Raw genomic sequence first — 15,007 nt, 5'->3', positions numbered from 1 at the left:
GCCACCACTAGTTATGGAATAAACAGGCTGCTCTAAATTAATCAGACATAACAAGGTGCACAGATATCTAAGCACCATTCCCACACTCGTTCATACACTCTTTGATCAATGTGTTTGTTATTATCATACTATAAATGGTTTATTGGGGACTTTTGTGTTATTTGTTTACAAACTTATCAGTAAGTACTTGGGACTTTGTACAAGAGAATCTTTGCCACATTAATATACCGCTGTGATGGTGAGACAGGAAGTGGTGGGAACACAGACAGCGAGTGAACTTAAAGGAGAGATGAGCGCACGCATTTGCTTTTGGTATCTTATGTGTGTCAGTAAAAGAAGATTAGTAATTGGAGCTGTTAGTATCACCTATAGGAACAGGACACAACTGCAGATAATATATTTAAGGATCCGATGTGAAACTTACATGTAGCCTACACAGAAAGTTCAAATATTTTTGTAAAAACCGTAAAGAATACAACAAAAAACAAATACACACATATTAAAAAGTGAAATTAAATCATGTTTTTGTTTTTTTTCTAAGTGCTCCTCTCAGTACCTTGCGGGGCTGTGGAGCCACAACAGGCGCTCATATTCCCCACGGTATTTATAACTCGGTCAGCTGACCTTGCACTTGGACTCATCCACTATAAGGGGAGATTAACTCAGGCTGAGAAGAAAAACACTTTAACTGTTACAATATTCAACACACTCGACACTAAATGTATAAGGTTGTATAAGAATGCTTTAATATGAGCAGATATTAATCATACCTCGGTATAAAGCCGTCACAGGGCCGAGAGCGGCAGCCTGCAGCGAGCAGCTCCCCCGCTCCGGACAGAATGGTACAGCCCGCTGTTGAAATTCCGAGAACTAAGCTGCTGTGTTTCTTAGAACTGGATTCTGAGAATTGGTGATGCACAGAGTTTCGAGGAAACTTTTACAAGGTGACTTTTTTTCCTTCCTATTTTCTCAGCATTAGGTCAGAAGTGTAGTGAAGTAACAGATGCTCATGTGGCTGCCTCGGCTGTCACAGGGCTGCATTTCTTCTCAATATTTTGAATACTTTCAGCTAAAAGTGAACCACTAACTTTGAACTATGATATTTGCTTTTAACGGCTTCATTCTATTTGACTGTATTATAGACGGAAGCGCGGTTTTAGGCCGTGTGTGTGGCTTTTATGTTATCATTTGTACAACAGACAGTAACAAACTGCTCTGGCAGCGTTAACTTTAGCCACGGAGGCATTGTGTATTTGTAGCTCGGTTAATTGTGTTTTTCTATTTATTCAGGTGCTTTATTGTTTTACTTTAAAACGAATTTGACGAGTTAGGAGGACAACCCGATGGTTTTGTCACATTTAATTTCCTCTGCGCATGTCTCATCGGGACACAATCTTTTTATTTGACTAATAAAGCCGACGACTTTTCACCTTTGATTAAAACCGAACAAGCAGACTTTTAACAATGTGAGTGAAATTCTGACTTGTGCTGGCCTGCTCGAGGGCTTAACTTAGAGCCGTAAAGTTGCGAAGCAGGAACCACTCCTTGAAATCACATCCTAAAAAAAATCATGCCTTCTCACTTTAGTTTAATATTAAGAGGCTTAGAAATAACAGGGGGGATTAGTTTAACAGGAGGGAAGCACATGTTAATGGGTTAAATGAGATGAGTTCCACTTATATCGGGCGAACAGGAAGCCTCTCTGTGTACTGGCAACCTAATCTGAGCAGGCAGGACGGAATGTGCTCCACGTCAAACGCGCTTACACAGAGCAGGCTGCCAGCAGACGGTCTGCAGAGAGCAGAGACGACACTGGGCCTGTTGAACCATTACAGCAACGGCTCGGGATGTACCACGTCTGCATGGCTCCTAACTTTACCTCAGTGTTATGATATTTAGATGTAGAGACGTCGAAAAATACAACTGTTTACAGAAATAAATGATAATGTGCTGCTTATGTCCCCTGTAATAACAAGGCGAGGGGTTGCGTGAACCTCACTTCTAGTTTTGCAATGGCGCCCCCTGTGGGTCATACACAGTTAAGACACGTGTTTGTTTTGATGGAAAACTTTGAAGACACATGGCTTGTATTATACGGCAGTAGAAGCCAGAAGTGATAAAAAATAATAGGTGTCTCTCTTTTATGCTGCTTCATATATTGACTAACTAGCAGTTATTATTTCATGTAGGTATTTTTTTGTGTTGAATTTTAGTTTGTAGGCCTACTTTTTCTAGTATCCCTGTGTGCAGTGATTTTTATTTTACTCATATGTTATTGTTTATAGACAGTTGTACAGTGGTACCTTTCAGTTCGGGGCCCACGTCCCTCCTATTTTAAACTTTACTTGTTGTTATTCATAAGTGCCCATAATTGGCCTCTCATTGGGAATAATGTGTCTGTCTCTGATCTACACTATGTGTATTTGAGTGATGCAGGCTCTCTCATATTAAACATGCATGCACTTTGCACAGATTGTGACAGCATGGCCACAACTGCTGATGGCTGCATTCAGTTCACACGCCACGCAGGCGACGTCCTGCTTAACTTCAACCGCCTTCGCAGCAGGAACATCCTGACTGATGTCACCATTCAGGTGGACGGCCAGTGTTTTCATGCTCACAAGGCCATCCTGGTGGCCTGCAGGTAACCACCGTGAAGATGCCTGTTTATTTCACACACACACACAATTAAACCAAATATTTCCTCTTTTTCTTTTTCCACAGTGGATTCTTTTATTCAGTGTTCATGGATCCTGAGAATGCAAACCTTAGTGCCATCAGCCTAGACCCCAAAGTGGACCCCAAGGGTCTCTCCCTCCTTCTGGACTTCATGTACACGTCTTATTTGAACCTGAATGACAGTCTGGTCATGGCCACTATGAATACAGCCATCTACCTCCAGATGGAACACGTGGTTGACACCTGCCACAGATTCATCAATTCAAGGTAAATAAGAACAGAAGATCTGGCACTTTGTGGTTTTGGTAAAACCTGAAGGGGGCTGACTTAACGTTTAATGTGTTTGTCCAGGCGCCAGTCTCTGAGTATGCAGACTGACGAGGTACAGAACAACTCATTTGAAGAAAAAGACAACAGCACATCAAATTCATTGTCACTCCAAGAGGGCAAGGACTACATCCCCAGTGTTTTCAGGGGGATCAACACCTCCGGCTCCTATCATGTCTATGAAGACTTCCATGTATCTGCTGCAAAGCTGGAGGGGTCTCAAAAGATCAGTTGCTTACAGGTACCTAGCAACAACATAGCTCGCAAGGAGTCCACCACCATCATCTCTCACTCTGTCCCATCTCACCCAAATTTCCCATCCGCTATTGTCCACAAGAGCCTACAGGGGCCTGTTGCTCCAATGGAGGAAGACCGCATTCAGCACCCACAAACCAGCTGTGTAAGAATGTCCCCAAGCTTTAACAAAGGCGTCATTTGTAGCCCTCAGAGTCCCCTCAGATCTGACTGCCAGCCAAACTCGCCCACCGAGTCCAGCAGCAGCAGAAATGCAAACATGAGCTTCAAACAGCCCTCAGACTGCCACAAAGACGCCAAGGCCCGCAACTGGAAGAAGTACAAGTTCATTGTCATGAACCAAGCTCCTGATGAGAGTGAAAAAGAGGCTCACGGAGGCGGTGCTCAAGTTGGAGCCCTGTCCCCTACGCTGAGCTCCTACAGTAGCAGCGGTGTGGGTGGACACAGTGAAATCCACCCAGAAGAAGGAGCTAGTGAGCACAGAGAAGAAATCACTGTGCCTCACAGTGTGGACAGCTGCAGCAGCGTCAGGTAAAATTACAGCTCACTGTCAGAACTAACAATGAGGTGGCACTTAATGTTGGTCAGTTGTAGAAGATAACTGTGGTCCTTGTCCTGTGTGGATCCTCCACAGCTGCTCCTCCTGTGGCTGTGACAGTCCTCAGCGCATGGATGTGGGTCACCTTTCTCCTGACTCATACAGCAGAGATGACACTGCCAAGCTGCATTCTGATTACTCCCCCTCCAGCTGTGGTTAGTGGACTCCACAAGTGCTAGACTCAAGTTCTATTTATAGATTGGATTAATTAAAATAACATGAGATTTACATTTTTCCTGCAGAAAACAACTTTTACTTCTGCAACGGGTGTGATTCCAAGTTCACAGATGAAGATTCCCTCAAAGACCACATGGTACAGGTCCACAGCGACAAGCCGTACAAGTGTGACTGCTGCCAGGCTGCCTTCCGCTACAAGGGCAACCTGGCCAGCCATAAGACTGTTCACACCGGTGAGTCCCTGTTTTCATTTTTTGAAGTGAGCTTACTTGATGGATGAAGCCCATTTAATCATCAGACAACCTGCCTCTTTCCATCTCCAGGTGCGAAGCCGTACCACTGCAACATCTGCGGTGCTCAGTTCAACCGACCTGCTAATCTCAAGACACATACACGAATCCACTCCGGAGAAAAGCCATACAAGTGTGAGACATGCGGCTCCCGCTTTGTCCAGGTGACAGAATGAGAAAAATCACACTGTTAGAAAAAAATAGTTCTCTTGATTGTACGTGGTTGTAATTAAAATGTTTTTCTTCCAGGTGGCTCATCTTCGCGCCCATGTGTTAATTCACACAGGAGAGAAACCATACCCTTGTGAGATCTGTGGAACACACTTCCGCCACCTTCAGACTCTCAAGAGTCACATGCGCATTCACACCGGAGAGAAGCCTTATCATGTAAGCTTCCTTATCCACTGTGTCTGCTGACTAAAAAGGAGTAATCCACTCTGTATGCCTATCAATAGTTATAATTCCTAAGTGGTAATCCAGGAGTGTGGTGATCTATTTCTGACAGGGTCGGAGGGGTGAAATTGCCTATTTAAGAACCCGCTCTAAGCCTGTTTTCTTCTTCTCTCAGTGTGAAAAATGCGATCTTCACTTCAGACACAAGAGTCAGCTGAGGCTTCATCTCCGACAGAAGCACGGCGCTGTCACCAACACCAAGGCTCAATATCGCAGGTCTCCCAGCAACCTCATGGCAGGCATGGTGAACTCCTGAACATGTCTTTTTTTTCATTATTTTTTTTCCACCATGCTGTTAAAAGATTTTATTTTTTCTAAACACAAACAGAAATCTTATATTTTTGCCTTACGTATTTGTAAATGATGCACAGTACTTTGTGTAAGCTCTTTAGTATTTCAAAGATTGTAGAGGTTTAGACTTTCATGGTGAATGTCGAAGAACAGAATGTACGTTTTGAATGTGAAGTTGAGAAAGTGTTTCTTTAAATGACTCGACAGAATGTCTGCATCAAAGATCAGTCCTCCTTTGTCAAGACTGAGAGTCACTGTTACACTTTGGCTTCAGATATCAGTATGAATTTGCCCAGAGATGTGGTCTTATGTGGTTATTTTCCACAGGGCTGCTTATGTAAATAAGAAAATAGATATTTTCAGATTCAGAGTACGAATATATATTAAGTACTATTTCTTACATCCAGTAAGCTTCACTGACTCAGTAACAAGTGTTTGTTATTTCGCCATGTCACATTGTGGTACATATTGTATGTCATGTGTACAGATTGTATTTTTTTTTTCGATCATTTCAAGGTTCATGTTGGTATTTTGCACATACTTATAATGCTGTTATAATGCATATATTTTCATATGTAAGCATTTCTACTTAAAATGTTCTTGACATGTTGAATCAGCTCCTTAAAACCCCATTCCCAGCACTTGTTATTTATATTTGTAATTTGCTGTATTCTGTCATATCTGGTGCTGCAACCATCCGTTTCTCTCCGTGGAATCATCAAACTATGACCATCTTTTTTTAACCCTAACCATATGTAACATAGTGCACTCATATAGACTTGTAGTGCCTTACATTCATACATTTCTATTGGCTACTTTCCCAGATAACCTATTAACACACTTTACTCATGACAGTGACAGCCGCAGTAGTTATGAGCTGCTTTTGTGATGCATTTCTCATTTGGTACTGCATGTTAAGCATGTTAAGGTACTGTTGTTTTGTAACGTGTGTGTGTGTGTGTGTGGCTCTTTAAATGCAGATTCACCAGGCCTCAAGCTAAAAACACTCAGGAACATGAATATGTTAGCAGATGTCTTTGTAACTGCAGAATATGTATATGAAAAAATGTATATTATGTATTATATACTCTAATGTCTCTTATTTTTATTTAGGTTATTATCTAAGGTTCTCTGGATAACATGAACCTTTCCTAAATGAGTATTTGAAGAGTTAAAGTGGTTTAATCGGTCAATGACTTGCCTACAGGAAAAGGTGAATCCTGCTTGACAAGAATGGTGAATGATTGTGGTAAATTAAAAAGCCAGTTATTTGTACCTTTAATCCCAAAATATATTTTTGAATGTGTTGAACTGGCCTCAATAAAATCCAGCTCAATGGTAAAAACACCCCATTTAACCTACATTTATATGTTGACATCAAGCGCCCTCTGCTGGTTGAAAACAAGAGAAGGCAGGAGACCAGGAGAACAGGTCTTCTAATAATATAATAAACATAATAATCAAATATCAGGGGTAAACCACTAAATACATTTTCATGAGAGTGGCAACATTTAGGTTAAAGACTGTTTTTATTTTTCGTCTTTGTGTCCTTCAAGCAGATACAGTACATATTTAACATCTCTCCGTTTCTCGATGCCTCCTTCCTGTGGTGCTACCCATTAAACATGAGACACATTCTGTGTTCCTTTTATTGGATGCCAGACTGTTGGGTTTTGGCTGTTCAGTCATTAGGTCAAACAAGTATTTGGTCAGAAGCATGATGGCTGTTTCTCATGACATGACATGATAAATACCCTTTTTAGAGACTTCAGGCAAAAAGGAGTGTCTAAGCTTTGTTTGATTGCAAAGGCATCAGACTGTAATGAATAAACTGTCCCGAATAACAGCTACTAGGCATCTTTGTCTCCCATTCACAACAATACATTTTTGTACACACATTCAAACAGTGAAGAATTTACAAAAGACATTGAAAACAAAAATAACCAAATGTAAAAAGTCTTATGATTGGACACATAAATGTATTTTAGCGTATTTGCAGTTGATAAAAAGAAAAACTAAAAAGGTAAATGAATGTTGTTGGCAGTTTGAGAAACTTAACCCTCTTTGTCTAAGATGGATTTCACATCAGCAAACACCTGGAAGAAAAGAACAGATCAGTGTCACTACACTTTACTGTATTTCAAAACTTATTTACTATTCAAAGCTGTGGGTCTGCTGTGAGGGCTGAAATAAAGAGATCAGACAGGTTTATTTTTGGTTATAATGGTTGTCTAATTATACAGTACTGTGATAAGCACTTACAATAAAGGCACTACAGTCCTGAAATTTTCTGGACTTCAGTGAGAACAAAAAACTTCCAGTTTATTCGGGCACTGAGATGATTTCAACCTGTCAGCGGTACAAAGAATCCATTCTCATTTCTTGTATAAGCACTTTGAGTTGCATTGTTGCTAAAATGTGCTTTATAAATTCAGTTTCAGTTACAGAAATGTTCATATTCATGAGCCCAAAAACATCATTCCAATGAGTCCTCCTTCTCCAAATCTAAAACTAATCTAATCCTGTGCTGTGTGCACAACCTGTCTCTCAAGAAAAACTTTGAGTCCCCTCACAATTTATCACATTATCAGTGCCAAAAACAAGATGAAGAACATGATGTTACTCAGGCTATTTCATGCAAGTCTACTTAAACCAAGAGAAACAGCTGTGGCTTCCTGTGATGAAGACAAAGTGCGTACATCCAGGGGAAGCACCAATGAACCGAGTAGGCAGGCCTATACAAATGCCAACTAGGCTAACATGCATAAGTAATATATCAATTTATTACTACTTTAAATAGAAGTCACACTTTTTATTTACTACTTTACAGCTTTGTATTTTCAGGCCTTGTGGCCACATTGTGCATCCTCCTCCTCTCAAAAGTACCAGGGCCAGTTTGCCTTGACTGACATGTTTCTCAGGCTCCACTCCTTACTTTTGAAAACTGAGTGGCGTTCATGGTTAGACTGCCATTTACTCACCTCGTCCACAGAACGAGAAGCATCTACAGTGCGCACCTTGCCGAGTTTCTCATACTGTTCTATGATTGGTCGTGTAGACTGCAGGTAGGTTTGGATTCTGCGAGACAGAAAACATGGCTGGTTAGTTATTGGGGTCAGAAGACACAGGGGACTCAAAGGAGACACAAATTAGGTCAAAACACACATGCAGGTATCCAGCAGACAGTAAAATGGGTCAGAGAAACTATCTGATACTGATCAGACATGCTTGTTGTACTTTGTTACAGGCAGAGGGAACTTCATAAAATCTTCTGCATGAGATCATGTCCATTTAAAAATGTTAAAATGTGTAGTTTAGTACTTGTAAAGTCTAAAAACTGCGTGTGTAACTAAGGACTGCACCTTTTTTCCAAGCTTTCTCTGTTGTCATCTGTGCGTCCACTGCTCTTGCCTCTTTCTAAACATCTGTCGATGCAAACCTTTGGACATAAGAGGTCACACACTCAGTGTAAAATGTCTGAAAAAGATAACAGCATGTGACTCAAAACAAATAGGGGGGGGGGGGGGGGTCAGCTCTCTTGATTCCATGACGTACCTCATCACCACAGTCAAAGAAAAGCACAAACTTGACATCTGCTTTGCCATCCATGACACTGTTCCATCCCTGGAGGTTGTCCTCATTACGAGGGAAACCATCGATGAGGAAGCGGAACTTTTTCTCATCGTTCTCTATAGTCTCCTCCATGGCCTAAAGAAACACAACAACAACAAACATAATCACTGGCTAGTTTCTGCAATGTGTTGAAACTTCAGCCTTGATTTATACAACCAGAGTAAAACTCTGCCTCTTCACTGACCTGAGTTTCAGCCTGTATTTGGTACATACCTTTCTGAGGAGGTTGATGGTAATCTCCACTGGGACAATTTTTCCCTCTTTGATATAGCTGGCAATGAGCTGTCCAAACTCTGATCCCTCTCTAGCTCGCTCTGCCCTGAGTAAATCCCCTGCTGACAAATGGGTGTAGTTGTAGGCCTGAGAGACAAAAACAACAGCCATTATTTAATGTGACTATATTGCTTGTTTTTGTATTGAAAAAGGCATCTCAAAGAAAAGCACATCAAAACAGAACCATCAAAAGATTTAAAACTACAGGTGACAAGTATGAACGCTTTTGATTTAACACTAAAACTCCAGTCTTAGTACAAAAAAAGGTAAATTTACATAAAGTGGGGAGGACTGCCTTGACAGACAGGGTAAATCCTTCTGACTCACAGGCCAGGAAAAAGTCAGTCTCTGTGTACTCAATGAAAGGGGCCTCTCTGTGTAGCTGCAAGTCTGGCCTAACCGCTGCACTTGGAGCAGTGTAGCCAACACCCAGGAACATCCGGGAACAGAAGGAGTTATAAAGTCTCTCTTACTCATTCTCACATATAAAGAATCCACAGGGAGTTTAAATTTCAAACAATCCTCCAGGAGAATTGTGGTTTTTCAAGCTTTCAGAACAGCTTGTTAAAAATACATTTCTGCTTAAATTATAGAGAAAGCTTGACTCAGTCAATAGCTTTTTTACAAGTGGAATATTCTACTCCACCTTGCTCTCCAAACCTATCCTGTTCACAGACTGAACTAGTTTATTAACTAGAAAAGGGCATTTCCTGAAGAAAATGCAAGTTTGATTGCTGCAGCTGAAGTATTGCTTTGAATGCTGATGTGAAGGATTGCTATAAATTGCTGGAGAATCAAAGCAATTCAGAGCTTTGTATGCCTTTGTGTGTCAGCCTGTCACCATGGTAACAGCAGAGGAGACCTCAAAAACCACTCCAACTTTGAGAGCCTGGCGTGTGGAAACGATTCGTTATTGGAAAATTCTGAATACAAGTTTGATAGAGCAGCATCTAATGAGCGTGTTAATGAGCGTGTTAAGACTAAAATGGACCCTGGTTGAAGGGCTCTCTCATAGACTCCCATGTTAAAATGACACTGAAATTGCTATTATTATTGCTATATTGCTATATTTAAAAAACTATAATTGTTTGAAAAAAAGTTGACCCGGAATGTCCTCTGTGAGATGAACATTTTGATAGTTGAATGGCTGAAATCAATGTATGCTGAAAATACGCTGCGCCAAAAAACGTATGGAAGAATAAGAAAGAAGAAGAAAGAGGGTGAAGAACAAGGGTTTGATTGATTAGCAACGGCAATCAAACTAACCAATACATATGTTGATAATCACAGAATTCACGAACAGCACAACAGACTAGAAAAAAAAACATGGCAATGACTGAAAACTGTTTTTGTGTTAAAGTCCAAGTTGAATTGACTGAACAGATTGAAGTGTGTCATATTATGTGCTAAACATGTATGGGGTGATCAGTTCATCCTCCAATATAATGTCAACATGTGTTTCTGTTTGTTCAAAGTCGATGAAGTGTACTCCAGACTCACACTGACCATTACATAACCCCAGCTGCACACATAAGTCAATGGTAAGCAGCATGGTAAAGCAAGTAAATAATAGTCAATAGAGTGTCTTTTGGCACTCTATTGGCATTAATTTCACTGTAACACAATCTATAATTTAGCTCATTCACTCATTGGCTTGACCGGATACATGTGACTTAAATACACACTAAACTTAACACGTTTGACTCAGAAATGAACACTGGGAGAGTTTAAAGAGTAAAAAAAGCACTTAGTAGCTGTTTATGCCAGCACTTGCTTGCTTATCATCACACTAACTGTATATCCTGCGTGGCTAACAAGCTAGCTGGCTAACACAGTTGTGTCTTTTTAGAGGACAACCGGAAGTCACTGAAATGTATTACACCATTAAAAAGCTGCTACTAAAAGACACAGCCATTTAGAAATCGAGTAAACATTGTTTTCATCGCGGCGAACTTAACCCTAACCATCAACGACCGTTTTCACTGTCATTGTTCCCGTACCTCCACAATTTTAGAGCACTGGGTCCCTTTGCCAGCGCCAGGCCCGCCCAGCACGAAGACAACCTGCGGCTTCATTATCAGCGATACCCGGTACAACAAGCTCGGCACCCTCTGAGACACGTAACCAGACAAAAGGCCGATCATAAACCAGCACCAGCAGGGACAGATGTGAGGCGGTGATGTGTGAGCAAAAAATAATAAGCCGAGTTGACCGGTGAATGCGTGTCAGGATCGGTCGATGAGCCTAACGTCACCACTTCCGCTATTGACTTCAGTGACCAATGAGATTTCAGATAGGCGTGATGCAGGCACGTAGCCACGCCCTCCTGCACTTGTTATTTTTTTCAATGCAGAGGTCGGGTGACGCCCCTCCTCCTCTGCCTCTCCACAGCATCAGCACCTCCAAACCGAACAGGGCGACCCGCCGCTGGAAGAGGATGCTCCCCGGTCCGTGATGCTTACCAGCTTGAAAAGAGGTAACGATGAGGCGGCTAACCGACAGGCTGAGGGTATAGTCAGTGCTTTCTTCATGTTTATGCTGCCTCGCTGGCTCCATTCATGATGCACCATTCATGCATCCCCAAGAATGGAAGCACACAGCGAAGAGAACATTAAAATAGCCCGTTACAGCCCCGTTGGCTCTCTTTTGTAGGGTACAGTGTAGCTCGTTTAGTCAATCTTCTTTTCATGTAGGTCAAAGTGATGAAGACCCCGATTTTGTCTTTTGAGGGCGCCGCGCGAATGTAGGGCTAATAAATAGGAAAGGCAAGCAAACAAAAGGCATCCAGCCCCCTCCTCTGGCGCACCTGGCTGCCCTGTCGCCACTTGACATGACAGCGCAGAGCCGGGAGCAGAGCAGCAGGATCAAGGGGCACCGACGTGCATCCGGACGCGCGGACTCGACGAGGAATAGAGGAGCCTGCGGACGGTCGGCGGAGAAGCAGCAGCAGCCCAGGGGAGGCCGGATTGCAGTTTCTGGGGACGAGCGCCAAGGGCAGTGCGGCAGTCAGCAGGCAGACCGGGGGGAGGAGGCTGCAGAGATCTGTGATACTTCCCCCCGAGTCAAAATTACCATCTCACCTCCATATCATCCTGAAAATATGATGGTGGATGTTTCTACGTTTGATCAGTGGTGACTGTGACACTCCCCGTCATTTCTCCGTTTTCTTCCCAACCAATCACTGATGATGTGCAATTAAAAGATTAGATCTGCTCTTCAGGCGAGGGTGGAACCCTGAGGGGACTGATGTGCATACTGGCCAGGTATCATTTGTTCCCTTCTTCTCTGGTTTTGCTCACTTTGCTCGTGGCCTGCACTATGGGCTGTATTCAGAGCATCGCATGCAAGCCCCGCATCAGACGGGAGAACATTGTGGTGTATGAGGTGTCTGCCTCTATTGACCAGTGCCCCACCATCATTGAGGAGAACTCACCGATCGTGCTCCGTTACAAGACGCCTTACTTCAGGGCCTCAGCAGGAGTTGTGATGCCACCAGTGCCCCGCAATGAAACCTGGGTGGTGGGCTGGATCCAAGCCTGCACCCAGATGGAGTTCTACAACACCTATGGTGATATTGGCATGTAAGCGCTCAGTCTTTAACTTTGACTCTGTGTACATAGACACCACATTCTCACATATAGCCCACAACTCTGCACCTGCCACTGCCAAAAAAACAAGCCTCTCACCCTCTTTCTCTCTGTGTCCTCTTCCATTCATTGCCGCAGGTCCAGTTGGGAGTTACCGGAGCTGAGAGAGGGTCGGGTCAAGGCCATCAGTGACTCGGATGGCGTCAGCTACCCTTGGTATGGCAACACCACGGAGACGGTCACCCTGACCGGACCCACGTCTAAACCATCCCGTCTGACGGTCAGCATGAACGACAACTTCTACCCCAGTGTGACCTGGGCCGTGCCCATCAGCAATAGCAACACACCCATGTTGACCCACATCACCCGGGACCAGAGTTTCATCACCTGGCTGGTGGCTATGAACTCCGTCACCAAGGTAGGAGCAGAGCACAGAGAGCAGCCTGACTCATCTGTGTTTGTTTGAATCCTTTCCCTGTGTATCCACTTGATGAAAAACACCAGCAGATACATGTGTAGACTGTGATGTAATCAGCTCCTCCTACACTTTCCCTTTCCGGTGTAAAGTTTCAAATTACCTCCTGAACACAGCCCCCTACATTGGCCATCAACAGTCAGTCCAGCATAAAATGTTTCAAAGTGGCTGCAGTCATCATGTATTCAAAACAGTTACAGGATGTTTTAGAGAAGGTCTTATTTGTTTATTTGTTGGTAGGAATGGCAGGAGAGGATGCCTGTATCAGTCTGGTGTTGGTGGCTTATTATAGACACACATACTCGAGTGTCACTCACATCATAATTTAGTGTCTTAGGAGAATGGTTTCCCGTGTCAGTCAAAATTAAATGATCACTCATTTATTACTCTTCACACATCTCTTAGTCGTACAGCATAATGCACAATCCAATTAGGCTTCAGCAACACTCTTAACAGACTGCAGCATCTGTGCACACATGCACATTATTGATAATGTTAATGCATCTCTCTACTACTCCTCCTCCTCCTCCAGGAGCGCATTGTGTTGCAGACCGTGCGGTGGCGGATGCGAGTGGATATTGCAGTGGATCCAGACATGCCTCTGGGCTCTCGGGCCTCGCTGGTGGGTCGTCCCTACCAGGAGCAACCACAAATCCTCAACTACCAGGAGCCCATTCCTCCCAACGCGCTGGGGAGGCCGAACGCCAACGACGCCCAAGTGCTCATGTGGAGGCCACGGAGAGGGGCGCCACTCGTGGTTATACCGCCAAAATAAAAGGTCAGATAGATGCACTGACAAATGAAGACTTGTTCCCTTTTGCACAAAAGAAAAAAGGGGGTGGTCAGCTGGACCAGAAGGTGATGTCATAAAGGTTTGCCTGTATGTCTGAGATATTCTTTATAATAAGCTGGAATGGAACATCTTGGATCTGACGATGTCAGAAAGAGAAATCAAGGACCCGGAGTTGCATCAAGGCTTGTTTGACCCCTGACAAGTTTTTGGACTGCGGTGAAGAGTTCTGCTTGTCTTTTAGCAAAGAAAGAACACTGTTTTTAAGCGACATACCACAGAGGTATTAGACAAATACCAGAACTGCATCCCGCATCCTTATGTAGACCTTATTGCATGAACGTGAGAGGGAGACAAAAAAAAAGACGGTCTTTGAAGAACTTTAAGCATAGCATTTGTTTTGTATACCTTGATACCTGAAGACAAATTGATTGAAGTCAGCCAAAACCTCGTCAGTGCCAACAAAGGCCTTCAGCACACTCAGTACCAGATTTAAAGGATGTATTCAGATCATTTAACAAAGTAATATATGAATCTTTTTAGGTTAAGAATAACTTATACCTTCTTCAGATTGTATTAAGAGCACCCACTTGGCATAAAAGTCTGGAAGAAAAAAAAACAACAACAATGCTGTAGTTTTCACTGGAGTTTTGCCACTGCACCAACACATCTTCACTCGCCTCTGCTGTGCAGCTGATGTTGTATTCAGATGGGTGTCAAACCCATCAGAGAGATGAGCTGGATCTGTTACTACATTAAATAAATAATGTCAGCCATGCTTTCAATAAGTGCAGTGTAAATGACTTGGAGTAGTGCCACACGACAGATTTAAAACAAGAAGGTGAGAGCAGTCAAGGCACATTTATCATAGCTGGAATGGGGCCGAACTGTACTCAGACCAAGGGTAGATTTGATTTGGCACTAATCAGGTCATGTTGCACTACAAAGTTACATCAATCTTCCTACAATCAGGGAATCTAAATGTACTCTTAATAGTTTCCTTGGTGTGGAGTTAAACCAGACACTATTTCGGAAAGGATTTATTTGGATCGGTGCCAGTGCTGGTTCTATGAGGTCATAGCACAGTTTCTCCTGGTATTTATTGTGCATGATGATCATCTTGTGTCATGGATCTGGTCTGTCCAGTGGCTCATCCCCGGGCTCTGCCTGCCTCTCCAC

General features: G+C 43.0%; 3 protein-coding genes across 3 annotated transcripts; 2 read left to right on the top strand and 1 right to left on the bottom strand.

Annotated features, from left to right (window-relative positions):
• The first annotated feature begins 905 nt into the window (after positions 1–905).
• Positions 906–6,345, top strand: bcl6ab (BCL6A transcription repressor b). The gene is made up of 9 exons (XM_028427662.1): positions 906–944; positions 2,473–2,644; positions 2,725–2,946; positions 3,031–3,792; positions 3,896–4,014; positions 4,102–4,269; positions 4,360–4,490; positions 4,576–4,713; positions 4,895–6,345. The coding sequence occupies exons 1-9, from the start codon at positions 914–916 to the stop codon at positions 5,033–5,035; spliced, it is 1,884 nt and encodes a 627-aa protein (XP_028283463.1). The 5' UTR covers positions 906–913; the 3' UTR covers positions 5,036–6,345.
• A 235-nt stretch (positions 6,346–6,580) lies between these two features.
• cmpk (cytidylate kinase) lies at positions 6,581–11,243 on the bottom strand. Its single transcript, XM_028427663.1, has 6 exons — positions 10,977–11,243; positions 8,917–9,063; positions 8,626–8,778; positions 8,433–8,509; positions 8,052–8,148; positions 6,581–7,166 (listed from the first exon to the last, which is right to left on the bottom strand). Exons 1-6 carry the CDS (start codon positions 11,118–11,120, stop codon positions 7,125–7,127), a joined length of 660 nt encoding a protein of 219 aa, XP_028283464.1. The 5' UTR covers positions 11,121–11,243; the 3' UTR covers positions 6,581–7,124.
• Positions 11,244–12,193: 950 nt separating this feature from the next.
• On the top strand, positions 12,194–13,813 carry fam78ba (family with sequence similarity 78 member Ba). Its single transcript, XM_028427979.1, has 3 exons — positions 12,194–12,557; positions 12,702–12,981; positions 13,571–13,813. The coding sequence occupies exons 1-3, from the start codon at positions 12,223–12,225 to the stop codon at positions 13,811–13,813; spliced, it is 858 nt and encodes a 285-aa protein (XP_028283780.1). The 5' UTR covers positions 12,194–12,222.
• Positions 13,814–15,007: the final 1,194 nt, after the last annotated feature.

The sequence above is a fragment of the Parambassis ranga genome, chromosome 17 (assembly GCF_900634625.1).
Source record: "Parambassis ranga chromosome 17, fParRan2.1, whole genome shotgun sequence".
Lineage (NCBI taxonomy): Eukaryota > Metazoa > Chordata > Actinopteri > Ambassidae > Parambassis > Parambassis ranga.
This window is presented reverse-complemented; position numbering and strand designations above follow the sequence as displayed.

Coding starts and splice junctions, on each gene's coding strand:
- cmpk (XM_028427663.1), bottom strand. CDS start 11,120: ATGATCGGCCTTTTGTCTGGTTACGTGTCTCAGAGGGTGCCGAGCTTG. Junction 8,510..8,625: donor TCTTTGACTGTGGTGATGAG/GTACGTCATGGA, acceptor TTATGTCCAAAG/GTTTGCATCGACAGATGTTT. Junction 8,149..8,432: donor AGAGAAAGCTTGGAAAAAAG/GTGCAGTCCTTA, acceptor TCTGTCTCGCAG/AATCCAAACCTACCTGCAGT.
- fam78ba (XM_028427979.1), top strand. CDS start 12,223: ATGTGCATACTGGCCAGGTATCATTTGTTCCCTTCTTCTCTGGTTTTG. Junction 12,558..12,701: donor ACCTATGGTGATATTGGCAT/GTAAGCGCTCAG, acceptor TCATTGCCGCAG/GTCCAGTTGGGAGTTACCGG. Junction 12,982..13,570: donor CTATGAACTCCGTCACCAAG/GTAGGAGCAGAG, acceptor CTCCTCCTCCAG/GAGCGCATTGTGTTGCAGAC.
- bcl6ab (XM_028427662.1), top strand. CDS start 914: ATGCACAGAGTTTCGAGGAAACTTTTACAAG. Junction 945..2,472: donor TTCGAGGAAACTTTTACAAG/GTGACTTTTTTT, acceptor CACTTTGCACAG/ATTGTGACAGCATGGCCACA. Junction 2,645..2,724: donor GCCATCCTGGTGGCCTGCAG/GTAACCACCGTG, acceptor CTTTTTCCACAG/TGGATTCTTTTATTCAGTGT.